At 36.5% G+C, this 12,955-nt stretch overlaps 1 protein-coding gene across 1 annotated transcript in view; it reads right to left on the bottom strand.

Moving 5' to 3' along the window:
- Window positions 1-12,955, bottom strand: part of SYNE2 (spectrin repeat containing nuclear envelope protein 2) — a 282,344-nt gene that overhangs the window by 212,518 nt on the left and 56,871 nt on the right. Inside the window, exons 13-20 of the mRNA XM_042943457.1 lie at window positions 11,911-12,073; window positions 10,482-10,560; window positions 9,815-10,002; window positions 7,935-8,099; window positions 6,455-6,604; window positions 4,402-4,572; window positions 1,485-1,643; window positions 1,013-1,186 (exon numbers count right to left, since the gene is read on the bottom strand). Of these exons, the coding sequence (XP_042799391.1) occupies window positions 1,013-1,186; window positions 1,485-1,643; window positions 4,402-4,572; window positions 6,455-6,604; window positions 7,935-8,099; window positions 9,815-10,002; window positions 10,482-10,560; window positions 11,911-12,073 (1,249 nt within the window). The remainder of the gene's footprint in view (window positions 1-1,012; window positions 1,187-1,484; window positions 1,644-4,401; window positions 4,573-6,454; window positions 6,605-7,934; window positions 8,100-9,814; window positions 10,003-10,481; window positions 10,561-11,910; window positions 12,074-12,955) is intronic.

Below are 12,955 nucleotides of genomic sequence, written 5' to 3'. Positions count from 1 at the left end.
GGACTGAGGCCCAGAAAAGAGAAGGAGGCCATGATGAGAATAAAGAGGCTCCTTCTTCTAGAAGAGTGGGGCGGTCCCCCCAGAAGTCTAGCTCATGTTAAATGTCCAATAAGTGTGTGAAATATTGAATAAAGGAATGAAAGGACACATATCACTCTACCTCTCCAATGTGTCCAATGGTAGAGACCTTATCGTACTTTTACTTCATAGACCACCCAAGTGCCTCCCATCATGTTAATTAATAATGACTCTCGGGTTTGCACACATCTTGAGTCACCTATCAAACCGGCAAAAAGCAACCTGAAACTATCGCCACACAAAACATCACTGGATCTTTACCCATAAAATCACATATAACTTCTATCAAAGCATTTTAACGACAAAAGTGTTATTTTATATTCAGAGAACTTTACCTATTCCAAGGGCCTTCATGTGCCTTTTTTTTATTTAACGTCTGACAACAAATTTGGCAGCTGGAATTATGATGCCCATTTTACTAATTTAAAAAGCAAGAAAAATTAAACTCATGCTGAATATCGTACAATCAGTTGTGCTCGTGACACTATACCACTGAGTCCATTCGGCAGATCTATACTAAAGTTTAAATTGAAAAAATTCCTCACATTTATGTATATTTTTAATAGTTTCTGGGAACAACATATGAAACTGGGAAATTCTTTAAAGTTACAGTAACTTTGTGCATGATTACAGTGACGGAATTATCTCGATTTCACATGAGGTAGGTAGCTGATAATAAACAGCCTACATTTGGGGGTGCCTGGGTGGCTCGGTGGGTTAGTGTCCGACTTTGGCCCAGGTCATGATCTCACGGTCTGTGGGTTTGAGCCCCGCGTCGGGCTCTGTGCTGACAGCTCAGAGCCTGGAGCCTGGTTCAGATTCTGTGTCTCCCTCTCTCTCTGCACTTGCCCTACTCATGTCTCTGTCTCTTAAAAATGAATAAATGTTAAAAAAAAAAAAAGAAGAGCCTACATTTGACGGTTGAGAGTCCCACCTTGTATTTTGAAATTAGTCCACTCCGGCTCTCTCTTTGTCCAAGTAATTGCTCAGCCCTTGTCATGTATGATTCAAGTTCCCTCTGTGACTCCTCCATTTTCAGCCTGACATCCAGATCTGGGGAAGCATCAGCTGAGTTTTTCAACACGGAAACTAATTTCACCATACTGATCTGCAAAGACAAAAAATTCTCAACAGCTGGCCCAGCTTTTTGGTAAGTCACAAATTAACAAATACAGTCTTTGAGGAGTGACTCTTATTTTCCCACTAGACATAAGAATATCCTACTTATTATGTTGATATTTTTCAATGTGCTCTAAATTGTTAAAATATACACATAAAACACAAAAGTAATATTTTATAAAACGTTTCCAACTTAGAGGGCAATCCCTCCCTCTCTTCCCCATCCTCCTACTGACCACTCAGTTTTAAAGACTGGATTCACTTAATAGGAAATATTAAAGAGAGACCTGAACTTTCTCTTTAGCTTCTTGAATCTTTGTCTGAAGCCCAACTGTGAGAACATGTTGAAGGGACTCCTGGCTGGAAATATTTTGCACATCCATTTGTAAGGTATCTTCAATTCTAGACACAAGCTCTTCATACATAGAGCCTTTGGCAATAAGATGCTATGAAAACAAAGTGAGACCACAATAAATATTCAGGTTATATGTTAAACATTAACCTTAATCTGGTCAGGAAATCATAAAAAGTTAATTATTATTAATCCAAAGCGAGGTACATTTGTACTCTAAAAATGTTATTTTTAAACTTCATTAAAAAATTTTTATGTTAGTACAATGAGATTCTGAGAAACATAGTCTGTCATAGTTTCTTTACACAGTAAGCACTTCAATAAAATAAAGCCTAGAAGTAATACAATGCCAATAGTCAAATAAGTTGAGAGAGTAGTAATAAATCTTAAAATGAAGTTGTTCTCTTTTTTTTTTAAATGTTTATTTATTTTGAGAGAGAGAGAGGGAGAGAGCACAAGCATGCACACACACACAAGGGCAGGGAGGGGCAGACAGAGAAGGAGACACAGAATCCAAAGCAGGTTCCAAAGCTGTCAAAGCAGAATCCAAAGCTGTCAGCACAGAGCCCGATGCAAGACTCGAACTCAAGAACTGTGAGATCATAACCTGAGCTGAAGTCAGACGCCCAACCGACTGAGCCACGCAGGCACCCCAAAATGAAGTTGTTCTAAGTCAAATCGGTTGGAAGGAGATTCACTAAATGTTATTGGAGAAAAATGGCTATTGGAAAAGAAATTTATAACCATGCTTTATACAACACACTAAAAATAAACTTCAGTGGATCAGAAAGTTACATATAAAATAGAAAACTACAAAAAGAAATTATCCATGAAAAGCGATCTACCCTCTGGGTGTGAAGGGGCCTTTTTAGGGATAAGAGCAAGAACATCAATATAAAAATTTTCCATGTAAAATAAAATAAACAACTTAAAAGTCAACAACTTGGTAAAAATATTTGCCACACAAATGAGAATGTGTCGTGATTCAAAGAGCTCATAAATTCAATAAGAAAAGTACTAAGGTCCTTGGGGTGCTTGGGTGGCTCAGTTGGTTAAGTGTCCGACTTCGGCTCAGGTCATGATCTTGCAGTGAGTGAGTTCGAGCCCTGCGTCGGGCTCTGTGCTGACAGCTCAGAGCCTGGAGCCTGTTTCAGATTCGGTGTCTCCCTCTCTTTCTGCCCCTCCCCTGCTCATGCTCTGTCTCTCTCTGTCTCAAAAATAAATAAACGTTAAAAAAAAAAAAGAAAGAAAAGAAAAGTACTAAGGTCCCGAAGAAAATTCAGAAAACGCAAGAACAGATAATTCACAAAAACAAATGGCTGATAAATACATGAAAGACAGTTCAACCTTACATGTAATTAAATAAGCACAAATGAAAATAATAATGAGGTACCACTTTTCAGTTATCGAATCAGCACAAAACATTTTAATTACAACTCAAGGGTAGCAAAAGTATGAAAAAATAGAAGTTACACTGTTTGATATTAACTATATAAATGTTGACTGTATTTATCTTAGAGCAGTGGAATCATGGTGCTTTTACTCTTTATGCTTTTGTACATTATTTAAATGTTCTACAGTTAGCACATTCATTTATATTTTCATTTTTTTCTCTTTTAAATTATAAGAGTAACAATATTTGGTTACTTGGTTTACATGTATGAGGCATCTGGAAATGTGCCAAGACTGGGGCCTAATGCACGATCAAGATAACAGTTAGTTATTTGTATATCCTTACACACAGTTTTCTATGGAATAAACCCATTTACTATAAAAAAGCAATTGTTTTAAAAAAAGACTAAAAAAAAATCACATCACTGGTACTGTTCACCAATTTGCATTTCTTACTTCACCATATATCTTGCTCTAATAAAGATCTACTTAATTCATTGTTAATATAAGTATATTCTTACATAAGCATATTTGTATTTTCATTGTTTATAAGAGGGATCATTGTCATTGTTTTGAAATATTTTTAAAATATTGAATTTCTCCTTCCTACTCATTTCTTTCATCAAATGAATTCCAGATACAACAAATAAATAAATATAAAAATAAAACAAAAGTAAAAATAAGTGCTGGCAGATGGCACAGGTATGTTTACACAATATTTTCAAAACAATAAAAAATGCGATTCATATAAACCATGAAAACACAAAATGCTACCTATACACCTTTCAGAAATCTGGATTTCAAAGAACCACGTGACTATCCCTTCATTCCAGGAACTTTCCATCTTGTTGTAATTTATGACATGCTCCATAAGTTTTATAGCTGAGCTGGAACTCAGTAAAAACCTCAGTCGTAACTCCTTCCCCAGGAGAACCGAATGATATTAAAACACACTCTTGCCTCAGTGCTTTTCAATGAGTCGACTGCCCGAGAATAAAGACAGAAAGGTTTTAACAACATCTGTCACCCTCCCTGCATCAAGGAAGGAAGGGTAGGTGGCTTAATCAATGGGTGAGCTTTCAAAGCATAAATTGTGTAATCTCTTATACTCTCGCTGAACTGACCTACCTATCTGACACATCCTGACTCATCTCCTCATTGCTCTCTGAAACCAGAGAATATTTTAATCTCCATTAGGTGGCTGGGAAAATCAGTTCAGGAATTGAGACTTGTAAGGTATCATTAGTGGTCTCCTAATCTATCCTCTGTCCTCAGGCAAAATCTCAGCAAATGATCCAGGAATGACGCTCAGCAAAGAAAGTTCAAACAATTTTTACAACGCTCAGCAAAGAAAGTTCAAACAGCAGTCTTATTACTATTTACCTTAAAACCTTGTATTTGTCTTAGTACATAAGTCCACAACCACGAAAGCTATCTTCTTAATACTTTTGCACTCCTACCTGCAAAGATTCTTCCACTGAGGCGTCTATCCCCTCATGACATCTCAGAAGCTCCAGAAGAGATTCAGTTTCTGCCTCCCAGATTTCCACTTGTTCAATGAGTTTTTCAACATCTTCAGCCACTTTGAGTTGCCCTGTGAATTCATTTTCTTTTTCATGTCCTTCCCCAGCCTACAACATTCAAAATTACCGCTGAGAAAATGGCAAATCTACTTATAAAATACTTTTTTAAGTGTATTTATTTTGAGAGAGACAGAGAGAACAAATGGGTGAGGGGCCGAGAGAGAGGGAGAGAGAGGATCCCAAGCAGTTTCAGCATTCAGTGCAGAGCCTCGACATGGGGCTCGAACTCACGAAACTGTGAGATCGTGACTTGAGCTGAAACCAAGAGTCAGACACTCAACTGACGTGAGCCACCCAGGCACCCCTAAAATAATTTTCAATTAGAAAAAGTTCTCTCTTTTCTTCCTGAAGACTGCTAATGCAACATACTTTAGTAACTTAAAACCTGCTTTTTGGATAGTGATAATCACACTCTATGATCGCATTTATCACTTTAAAAAGTAAAAAATTTGTTCATGTTTTCTTTTTTTTCTTTCTTTCTTACTTTTTTTTTTTTTTTTTTTTTGAGAGAGAGAGAGAGAGAGCAAGCACAAGCAGGGGAAAGGTGCAGAGGAGGGAGAGAGAGAGAGAAAGAGAGAGAGAATCTTAAGCAGGCTCCATGCTCAGCACAGAGCCCAATGGGGGGTTGATCCCACCACCTGGGATCATGACCTGAGCCCAAATTGAGAGTTGGATGCTTAAATGACTGAGCCACCCAGGTGCCCTTCACATTATGTTTTCTTAATGAGGGTATCATTCCTATCATTTAGTTATTATCATCTTCATTTTATAGATAAGAAGATTAAAGCTTAGAAAATTAGGGTAGTAACTCCATAGATACATTTCTAAAACTCATGTACAATTTTAGTAAATACAACTATGAGTGACAGTAGTCATGAAACATCACCAAGAAGAGACTCAGAATCCAATTTCAACAAAATTAAGCCTTTTCCCATCGATAACCTCTCAATATCCTATAGGTTATGCTATAGCTCTGCATGACCGGTGCATCCTTAAAGCTGTTGTTAATCAGATATCTTAAATGTACTAGAGAAATATAGTGTTCCATATCCTTCTCCTCTATAAACGTATTACACAACTTCAGATCTTTCAAGACTTTGATCAGGTCTCCTTACGGTGCCAAACACTAGCACTCCATCCCAGCAACTGGCCAAAGTCAGTCCAAACTTAATTTAAGTGAAATTGGATATGTTATTATTCGGAAGGGGGCACATTTCCAAAATCACTGGTATTATCTTACATGTGTATAAACTCTTTGTTCCTTTTCCATAGTCTTCCCTATAATCTAAAATCGTCCTCTAAACTAAACAACAAAGCAGGAAATAAAGATTATATTGTCCCCTACTGTACAGAAAGGAAGTAAGACATGGGCCAGGAGCTAGACCAAAGCTAGACAATCCCTGAGCAAGAGGCAGAAGTCATCTGAAGAAAATATCAACTCAGTGTCCACAGCTCAGAAGTCATGACGGCTTCTGCACGTCTGCGGAATTCCTGAGTGAGGGAGAGACACAGACTTGAATGCTGAAGCCTCCTTCATGAGGGATCCACTTAAGCATTCTAGTGGAAAATGACCACATTTTAAGTGTTATCCAGGGGTGCCTGGGTGGCTCAGTCGGTTAAGCGTCCGACTTTGGCTCAGGTCATGATCTCGCGGTCCGTGAGTTCGAGCCCCATGTCGGGCTCTGTGCTGACAGCTCGGAGCCTGGAGCCTGGTTCAGATTCTGTGTGTGTCTCTCTCTCTCTGACCCTCCCCTGTTCATGCTCTGTCCCTCCCTGTCTCAAAAATAAATAAACGTTAAAAAAAATTTTTTTTTACAGTGTTATCCAATAATCACATTTACCAGTGTTTCAACAATATAGGTTTAACAAAAGAAAAATAGCCATGGTATAGCTATACACAAGTGAAATACATAAAGTATGACTATTTTACCTTTACATGCTGATTATGACTTTCAGGAAGTTCTATTGACATATCCATTGAAAAATCAACAGTTGGTTTTTCCTCTTCACGTAGCTGAGTATTTTCATAATTGTCAAAAATGGGCTGATCCTGTTTTTTTCTAAGTGGCAGTTTCATTTCCTATAAAAATTGTCATAAAATTTACAGTCCATTTTAAAAAATTACTTATTGACTTATTTTGAGAGATAGAGAGTGAGGGGAGGGGGGAAGGGGCAGAAAGAGAGGGAGAGAATTCCAAGCAGGCTCCTCACTGTCAGCACAAGGCATTATGCGAGCCTTGAGCTCACGAGCCGTGAGATCGTGACCTGAGTCAAAATCAAGAGTCAGTTGCTCAACCAACTGAGCCACCCAGGTACCCTGAAGCCCATATTTTTATGTGAAGATACATTATCACTAACAATGACTGGACATAATATATTCAACATATTTTGGGGATTTATCACATAATAACGATGTTATAAAGTAGGAGCATTTCCCCAAAAAACCAAAAACCCCCCTCAGTCTAAAATTATTAAAAATAAGAAATAGAATAATTTAAGTTCAAAAATTATTTGTTAAAGGTCTGCTTTCATAAGGCGCCATGCTAAATAAAAAGCCATATAAAGTTCCGTGTATGTTCTTAAGGAGGTTGAAATCTGTATGCAAAAATGCTTATGTTGTTCTATAATGGTAAATGAATTTCAGCTACAAAACTATATTATTACATGTCCACACAAAATCTTGTCCATAAGGGACGACTGACTTAGTCAGTTAAGCGTCCGACTCTTGATTTCAGCTTGGGTCATGATTGTCATGATTCGTGAGTTGGAGCCCCGTGTGGGGCTCTGCACTGACAGTGTGGAGCCTGCTTGGGATTCTCTCTCCTTCTCTCTCTGCCCCTCCCCTGCTTGCTTTCTATTTCTCTCTCTTTCTCTCTCAAAATAAATAAACATTTAAAAAAAAACAAAAAACTTGGACATAAATGTTCACAGCAACACTATTCATAATAGTCAAAAGGGTGGAAAGAAGCCAATGTGCATAAACTGATCAATCAATAAATTAAATGCTGGGTATCCATACAATAGACTATTATTTGCCATAAGAAGTAAATGAAGTACTGACACGTTACAACACAGACGAACCTTGAAAACATTATGCTAAGTTTAAAAGGCGAGAAACAAAAGACCAGATACTATTTGATTCCATCTGTGTGAAATAAACAGAACAGGCAAATCTACAGAGACATAAAGTAGATCAGTGGCCACTGGGGAGGCTGGGAGAGAGTAGAGAGTGACTGTTAATGGAGTCAGAGTTTCTTTAGGAGATGACAAAAATGTTCTAGAATTTATGATGGTGGTGGCTGCACGACTCTGAATATACTAAGTTATACACTTTCAAGGAATGAATTGTAGGGTATGGGAATTATATCTCAATGAAGTGGTTACCAAAAAACAAAAACAAAAAAACTTACAAGTTGAGTTTTTGTAATAAATTTTCTCCATCTTTTATTCAGCCTTCTCAGTTCTTTAGAAATAGATGATCCAACTTCATCATTACTGACTTGAATTAGGAAATTTCCCACTTCATTTAAAGTAGTATGTTCTACACTCCACTGGGATATTGTCTCAAAGGGAATCTACACAACATAGAAGCAACACATTTTAATGACACAACACTTGTCTTTCTGTTATGCGTCGTAGATCTTTACCAAGTGATTCTAAGCAAAAGTGAGTATGAGGTTCTTGCAGACACTCTGACCCTCCCCTCAGAGGATCCCCCATCCCTGCTGGACTAGCTCTTCATCCCTAATCACTAACTGCCAGGCACCAGCTGTCATTGCTCTTGGTCCTGAACTTTAAGGAAGCAGCTGATGTTCCGCCTTTCTAAGTGGCTAATGAGCTTAGAGCAAAGGCTCTCAAACATTTATCGGTTCATGGTGCCCTTAATGTTTCGGTAATTTTTTCATAAATTCCCTACGCCAGGAGATTCATCTAACGGTTCTGATCTTCAAGTAGTCGGGTCCAAACCACTTGGTAGTTATTTGCTGTATGGTGTCCAACAGGCTGATGTTGCTGTGTCCCTCAAAATTTAAATTATCTTTAAAGTCCTCTGGCAGCTCAGGGCACCTCAGCACAGAGTTTGGGAAGTGCAAGGCTTATAGTGTTTTTTTTTTTTCTCATTTATGTGAATCTTAATAAAATATCTTTAATGGATGAAGCCAGAGAGTATTATGATAAGCAAAATAACTCAGAGGAAGACAAATACCATATGATTTTACTCACATGTGGAATGTAAGAAACAAACGAGCAAAGGGGGAGAAAAGGAGAGAGACAGGCAAACAAGAAACAGACTATTAACCAGAGAACAAACTGATGATTACCAGAGGGGAGGTGGGTGGGGGATGGGTAAAACAGATGATGGGGATTCAGAAGAGGCCTTGTGATGAGCACTGGATGTTGCATGAAAAGTGTTGAATCACTTTATTATACATCTGACACTACTATTATACTGTAGGTTAACTACTAGAATTAAAATCAGAATTTAAAAAAAGGTCTTTAAACACAGAAGAATCGTTGAAAGCCAAAGATTTGAATTTTTATCACTATAGGTGACAGGGAGAATGACTCACCAACCCCTCAAATATTCTTTACGCACTCCTACACTTATCACAAATTTTACTTTCATATAAACAGCCCATTTTCAGCTGAGGAACTTTAGTGTCTATTTGGAAAATGTTTCATCTGAGACTTTTCATCAAAATTATTTTCAAGCAGATAACCATTTGCAACAGAGGAAAAGAAATGAAAGAAAGAAAAACTATCCCAGAGAAGAATCATAAAACAGATTATGACATGACTAGCAAGTGAAAACACTGATGAATTACGTTGAAATTTCTTCCACACCTCTCCACATAAGTCTAAGGTATTCTGCATTTCCTTCCTCTGGAAATACAGAAAGATTTTAGAGCTGAAAGGTATTCACCCAAATGGAAAAATAAAACTTTTTAAAATATCAAGTTATTTTAAATGTGTCTATAAGCTATTGAATATTCCAAGTCTTTTCTTTTCCTTCCAAAGAACTTAAGCCATATATCGTTCAAAAGCTACTGTGTGTGTGTGTGTGTGTGTGTGTGTGTGTGTGTGTGTAAAACCTACAATGAGGAGAAAACTTCCTTTTGGCAATTGTATTAGAAAGAAACTAAACTCTTTCCAATACCTTGAAGAATATTTCCAAGAGTCATGCTCACTCTTCCCTGACCTCTCATTTTTGGATTGAAAACGAGGATCTCCAAACAAAACGAAAAAAAAAAAAGAAAAGAAAATTGAGGAGGTAACATTAGACTGAAAATACCTCTTTAATCTGTTCCTTCTTTGTCTCCTCAAAACAAGCCTTTAGTAAGCGAAGTTTTTCCAGATAAGTAGCCCAACATGTCAAAACTTTCTGAAGAGTGGACTTGACATTATATATACTTTTTCTATACATACAAATATCATATTCCACTGCCATATATTGTTTGCTAATATCCTGATATTCTCCATCTATAATGTTAACAAAACAAGAAAGTAATCTTAGAAAACAGTTTTTTATTAATAAAATAATACCAAGAAAAATATTTGCATATTAATTGTCAATGGTCAAGTAAATATGTACTGTGATAATATTAAAAGTGAACGCAAGAATTTTCCAAAGAAAACACATGTTAAACCAATTCCTAAAACGTTAAGGTATAAAGAAAGTGAAACAGATAAAATGCTATTTTTTTTAATGTTTGTTTATTTTTGAGACAGAAAGAGAGAGCACAAGCAGAGGAGGGGCAGAGAGACAGAGGGAGACACAGAATCCAAAGCGGGCTCCAGGCTCTGAGCCATCAGCACAGAGCCCAACACAGAGCTCAAACCCACGACCTGCAAGATCATAACCTGAGCCGAAGTCAGACGCACAACCGACTGAGCCACCCAGGCGCCCGCGTGCTATTTTTAAGTGGTCATTTCATCAAAAAGTAACTGTATAGCTTTACCTAAATTCTTATGTATTTCTTCACACTTTTGCAAGGAAGTTTCAAGTTGAGCGAGGAACTCTTTTTCTTCAATAAATTTCTGGGGGGGGAAAGGAAAAAAATATATTGACAGCTTTTTACCATTAAAAATGTGTCAAGAAATCCAGAGAGAAACATAAATATTGATGAAGCACTCGGGCCCCAAAATTTCCTTAAGGCTTTACTACTATATATTTGGGTAGAAAAGAAGAGTAGTTCATGAAGAAAGTCGGTTAAGATCTAGGAAACAGAAGTATGAACACTATGTAGGTATGAGACCTAACAAAGTTCATCATTGCCGTGATACGGTTCCACAACGGTTTTTCTCCTGTGGGAAAAGGTAAGTTACATATACCATTTTCAAAAGCTCCTACGTCACATATTTATTAATATTGTGTAATTTATGCCAGTTTCTCTTATTTCACAACTTTTATTAATATTGAATAATTTTTATTAGATACATGAGAGTATGTTGTAAATAGATAACATCCATCCCACAAAAACATCTGAGTAACTACCATTTGTCAAATTATGATGTGTCCTGAGCAAGCAAATTCTGCTGTTGAAAAATACAGTTAATTAAAAGCTCATATTTACTGTATACTTATTAAATTCCAATGGTATGATTACTTAAATGGAAAAATGAAAAATCAAAGTAGGAAATACATTCAAAACCTAGCCAAATTGAGAATGATGTCTCCTATTCAGGAACGTACGGTGTTTAAATCATAAATTATTAAATAAATCTGTCTTGATTGTGTTGTTCAATTTTTGCACTGAAATTTACAATCTTGGATTTTTCTTTTTTGCCACTCATTCCAAAAAAAGGGAAACAGAAAGAATATTAATTCCTAACTGCAGAAATGACATTTCTAGGATGCTTTTAATTTACAAAAGAACATATTTATATTTAAATCATTTGCAACATTTTTTCCCATTAATTTCAAGAGCCAACCCCTTTCTCCAAAAATAAGCCCCAAGACAAAATGTACTGTCTTTCCCACTCTTACAACTCGAAAGGCTAAGATTAAAATGTTCTAAAAAAAAAATTAATTTTTGAATGAAACCATGAATCTGAGTGGGAAAAATTCTTAAACAAGACATCCAGTAAGTGAATGCTGAAATTTTTAATAACCTGAAACTTTTTGTAACTATTATGTTAATTAGCCTGGTTAACAGAGTCTTCCCTGTTGTGGTAAATAATGTGGTTTTCTCTTTCTTACTCCTCCCAATGTCTGTTATTTGGCTACCTAAAATTCTGTTCTCTAGGCAATTTTAAGCTAATGAAAACTACCAAGAAAACTCATCTCAAAACCTGGAAAGGTAAAGGGAAACTGTCTTAAGGAAAACTGCAAACTTAGCACCCAGACATGGAGAACGGTTGTCAAAGACACAAAATAAAACAGCTTACATGCCAGTCTTCCAGCAACAATTCCACAGATTCTTTGTTCCCATATTTGACGTTCCAAACATCCAATTTGGATTTTACTTCATCTAGCAAACCAAGAACTGTGCACTTATAGTAATGAAATTCTAGAAGTGGAATGAATTTTTCGCCCGAAATGTTGTTGATTCTGGAAAATATTTCAGGTTTTAGAATTTAACTTCATATTACTGCCCAAATGCGAGATAATCTGTTTGGCATTTCTAAAAATATTGGGCCTTTGGCTTTTTATTTTAAACACATGGAACTCAGATGTATCCTCAAAAAAAAATTTTTTTTTTTTTAAGTAAGATGTACTACCCCCAACGTGGGGCTTGAACTCACAATCCTGAGATCAGGAGTCACATTGCTCTACCAACTGAACCAGCCAGGTGCCCCCCAATTTTTTTTTTTAACAGAGTAAAACAAATATTGTGGCTAAGAATAAAACAACTATTTCTGAGAGGAAAACATCTAATAGAACATTATCTGAAGAAACTATTCCCCTGTAGAAAAAAAATCCTATACTAAATGTTAATCTCCAAAATATTTTACTAAATTTGTAAACTTTTGTATAACCGAATGCAACTATAATTTCAACATTTACATATTAAAACGGCTTTCATTATTAAGGCTAAAACCCTTTTATTATCATTGTAATAAGTTGTGTATGAATAATGAGAAAAGAGAGGATGATGTGGACAACCATCAGTTAAATAATCTCTATATTTATAGTATTTTAGAGTTTACGAAGTACTTTCAGATACCTCCTCCTGTCTCACCCAGTATCCTTGTGAGACACGAACCGGGTGACTATCATTATTCTGTATTTACAAATGAGGATACATGCTCCAAAAGACAGTAACTTGGCCAAAACTCAGATACGGAGCTCGGTTTCTGACTCCATTTCTAGAACTTACCCCACCACCATATCCTACCATCCAACGAAAAAGGACGTATGTTAGTATGATGTAATGTTACTATTACAAAAGATGTGAAGGTACTGTGAATCAAGATTTAAAGAATCCTTGTC

Source organism: Panthera leo, chromosome B3 (genome assembly GCF_018350215.1).
Source record: "Panthera leo isolate Ple1 chromosome B3, P.leo_Ple1_pat1.1, whole genome shotgun sequence".
Classification (NCBI taxonomy): Eukaryota; Metazoa; Chordata; class Mammalia; order Carnivora; family Felidae; genus Panthera; species Panthera leo.
This window is presented reverse-complemented; position numbering and strand designations above follow the sequence as displayed.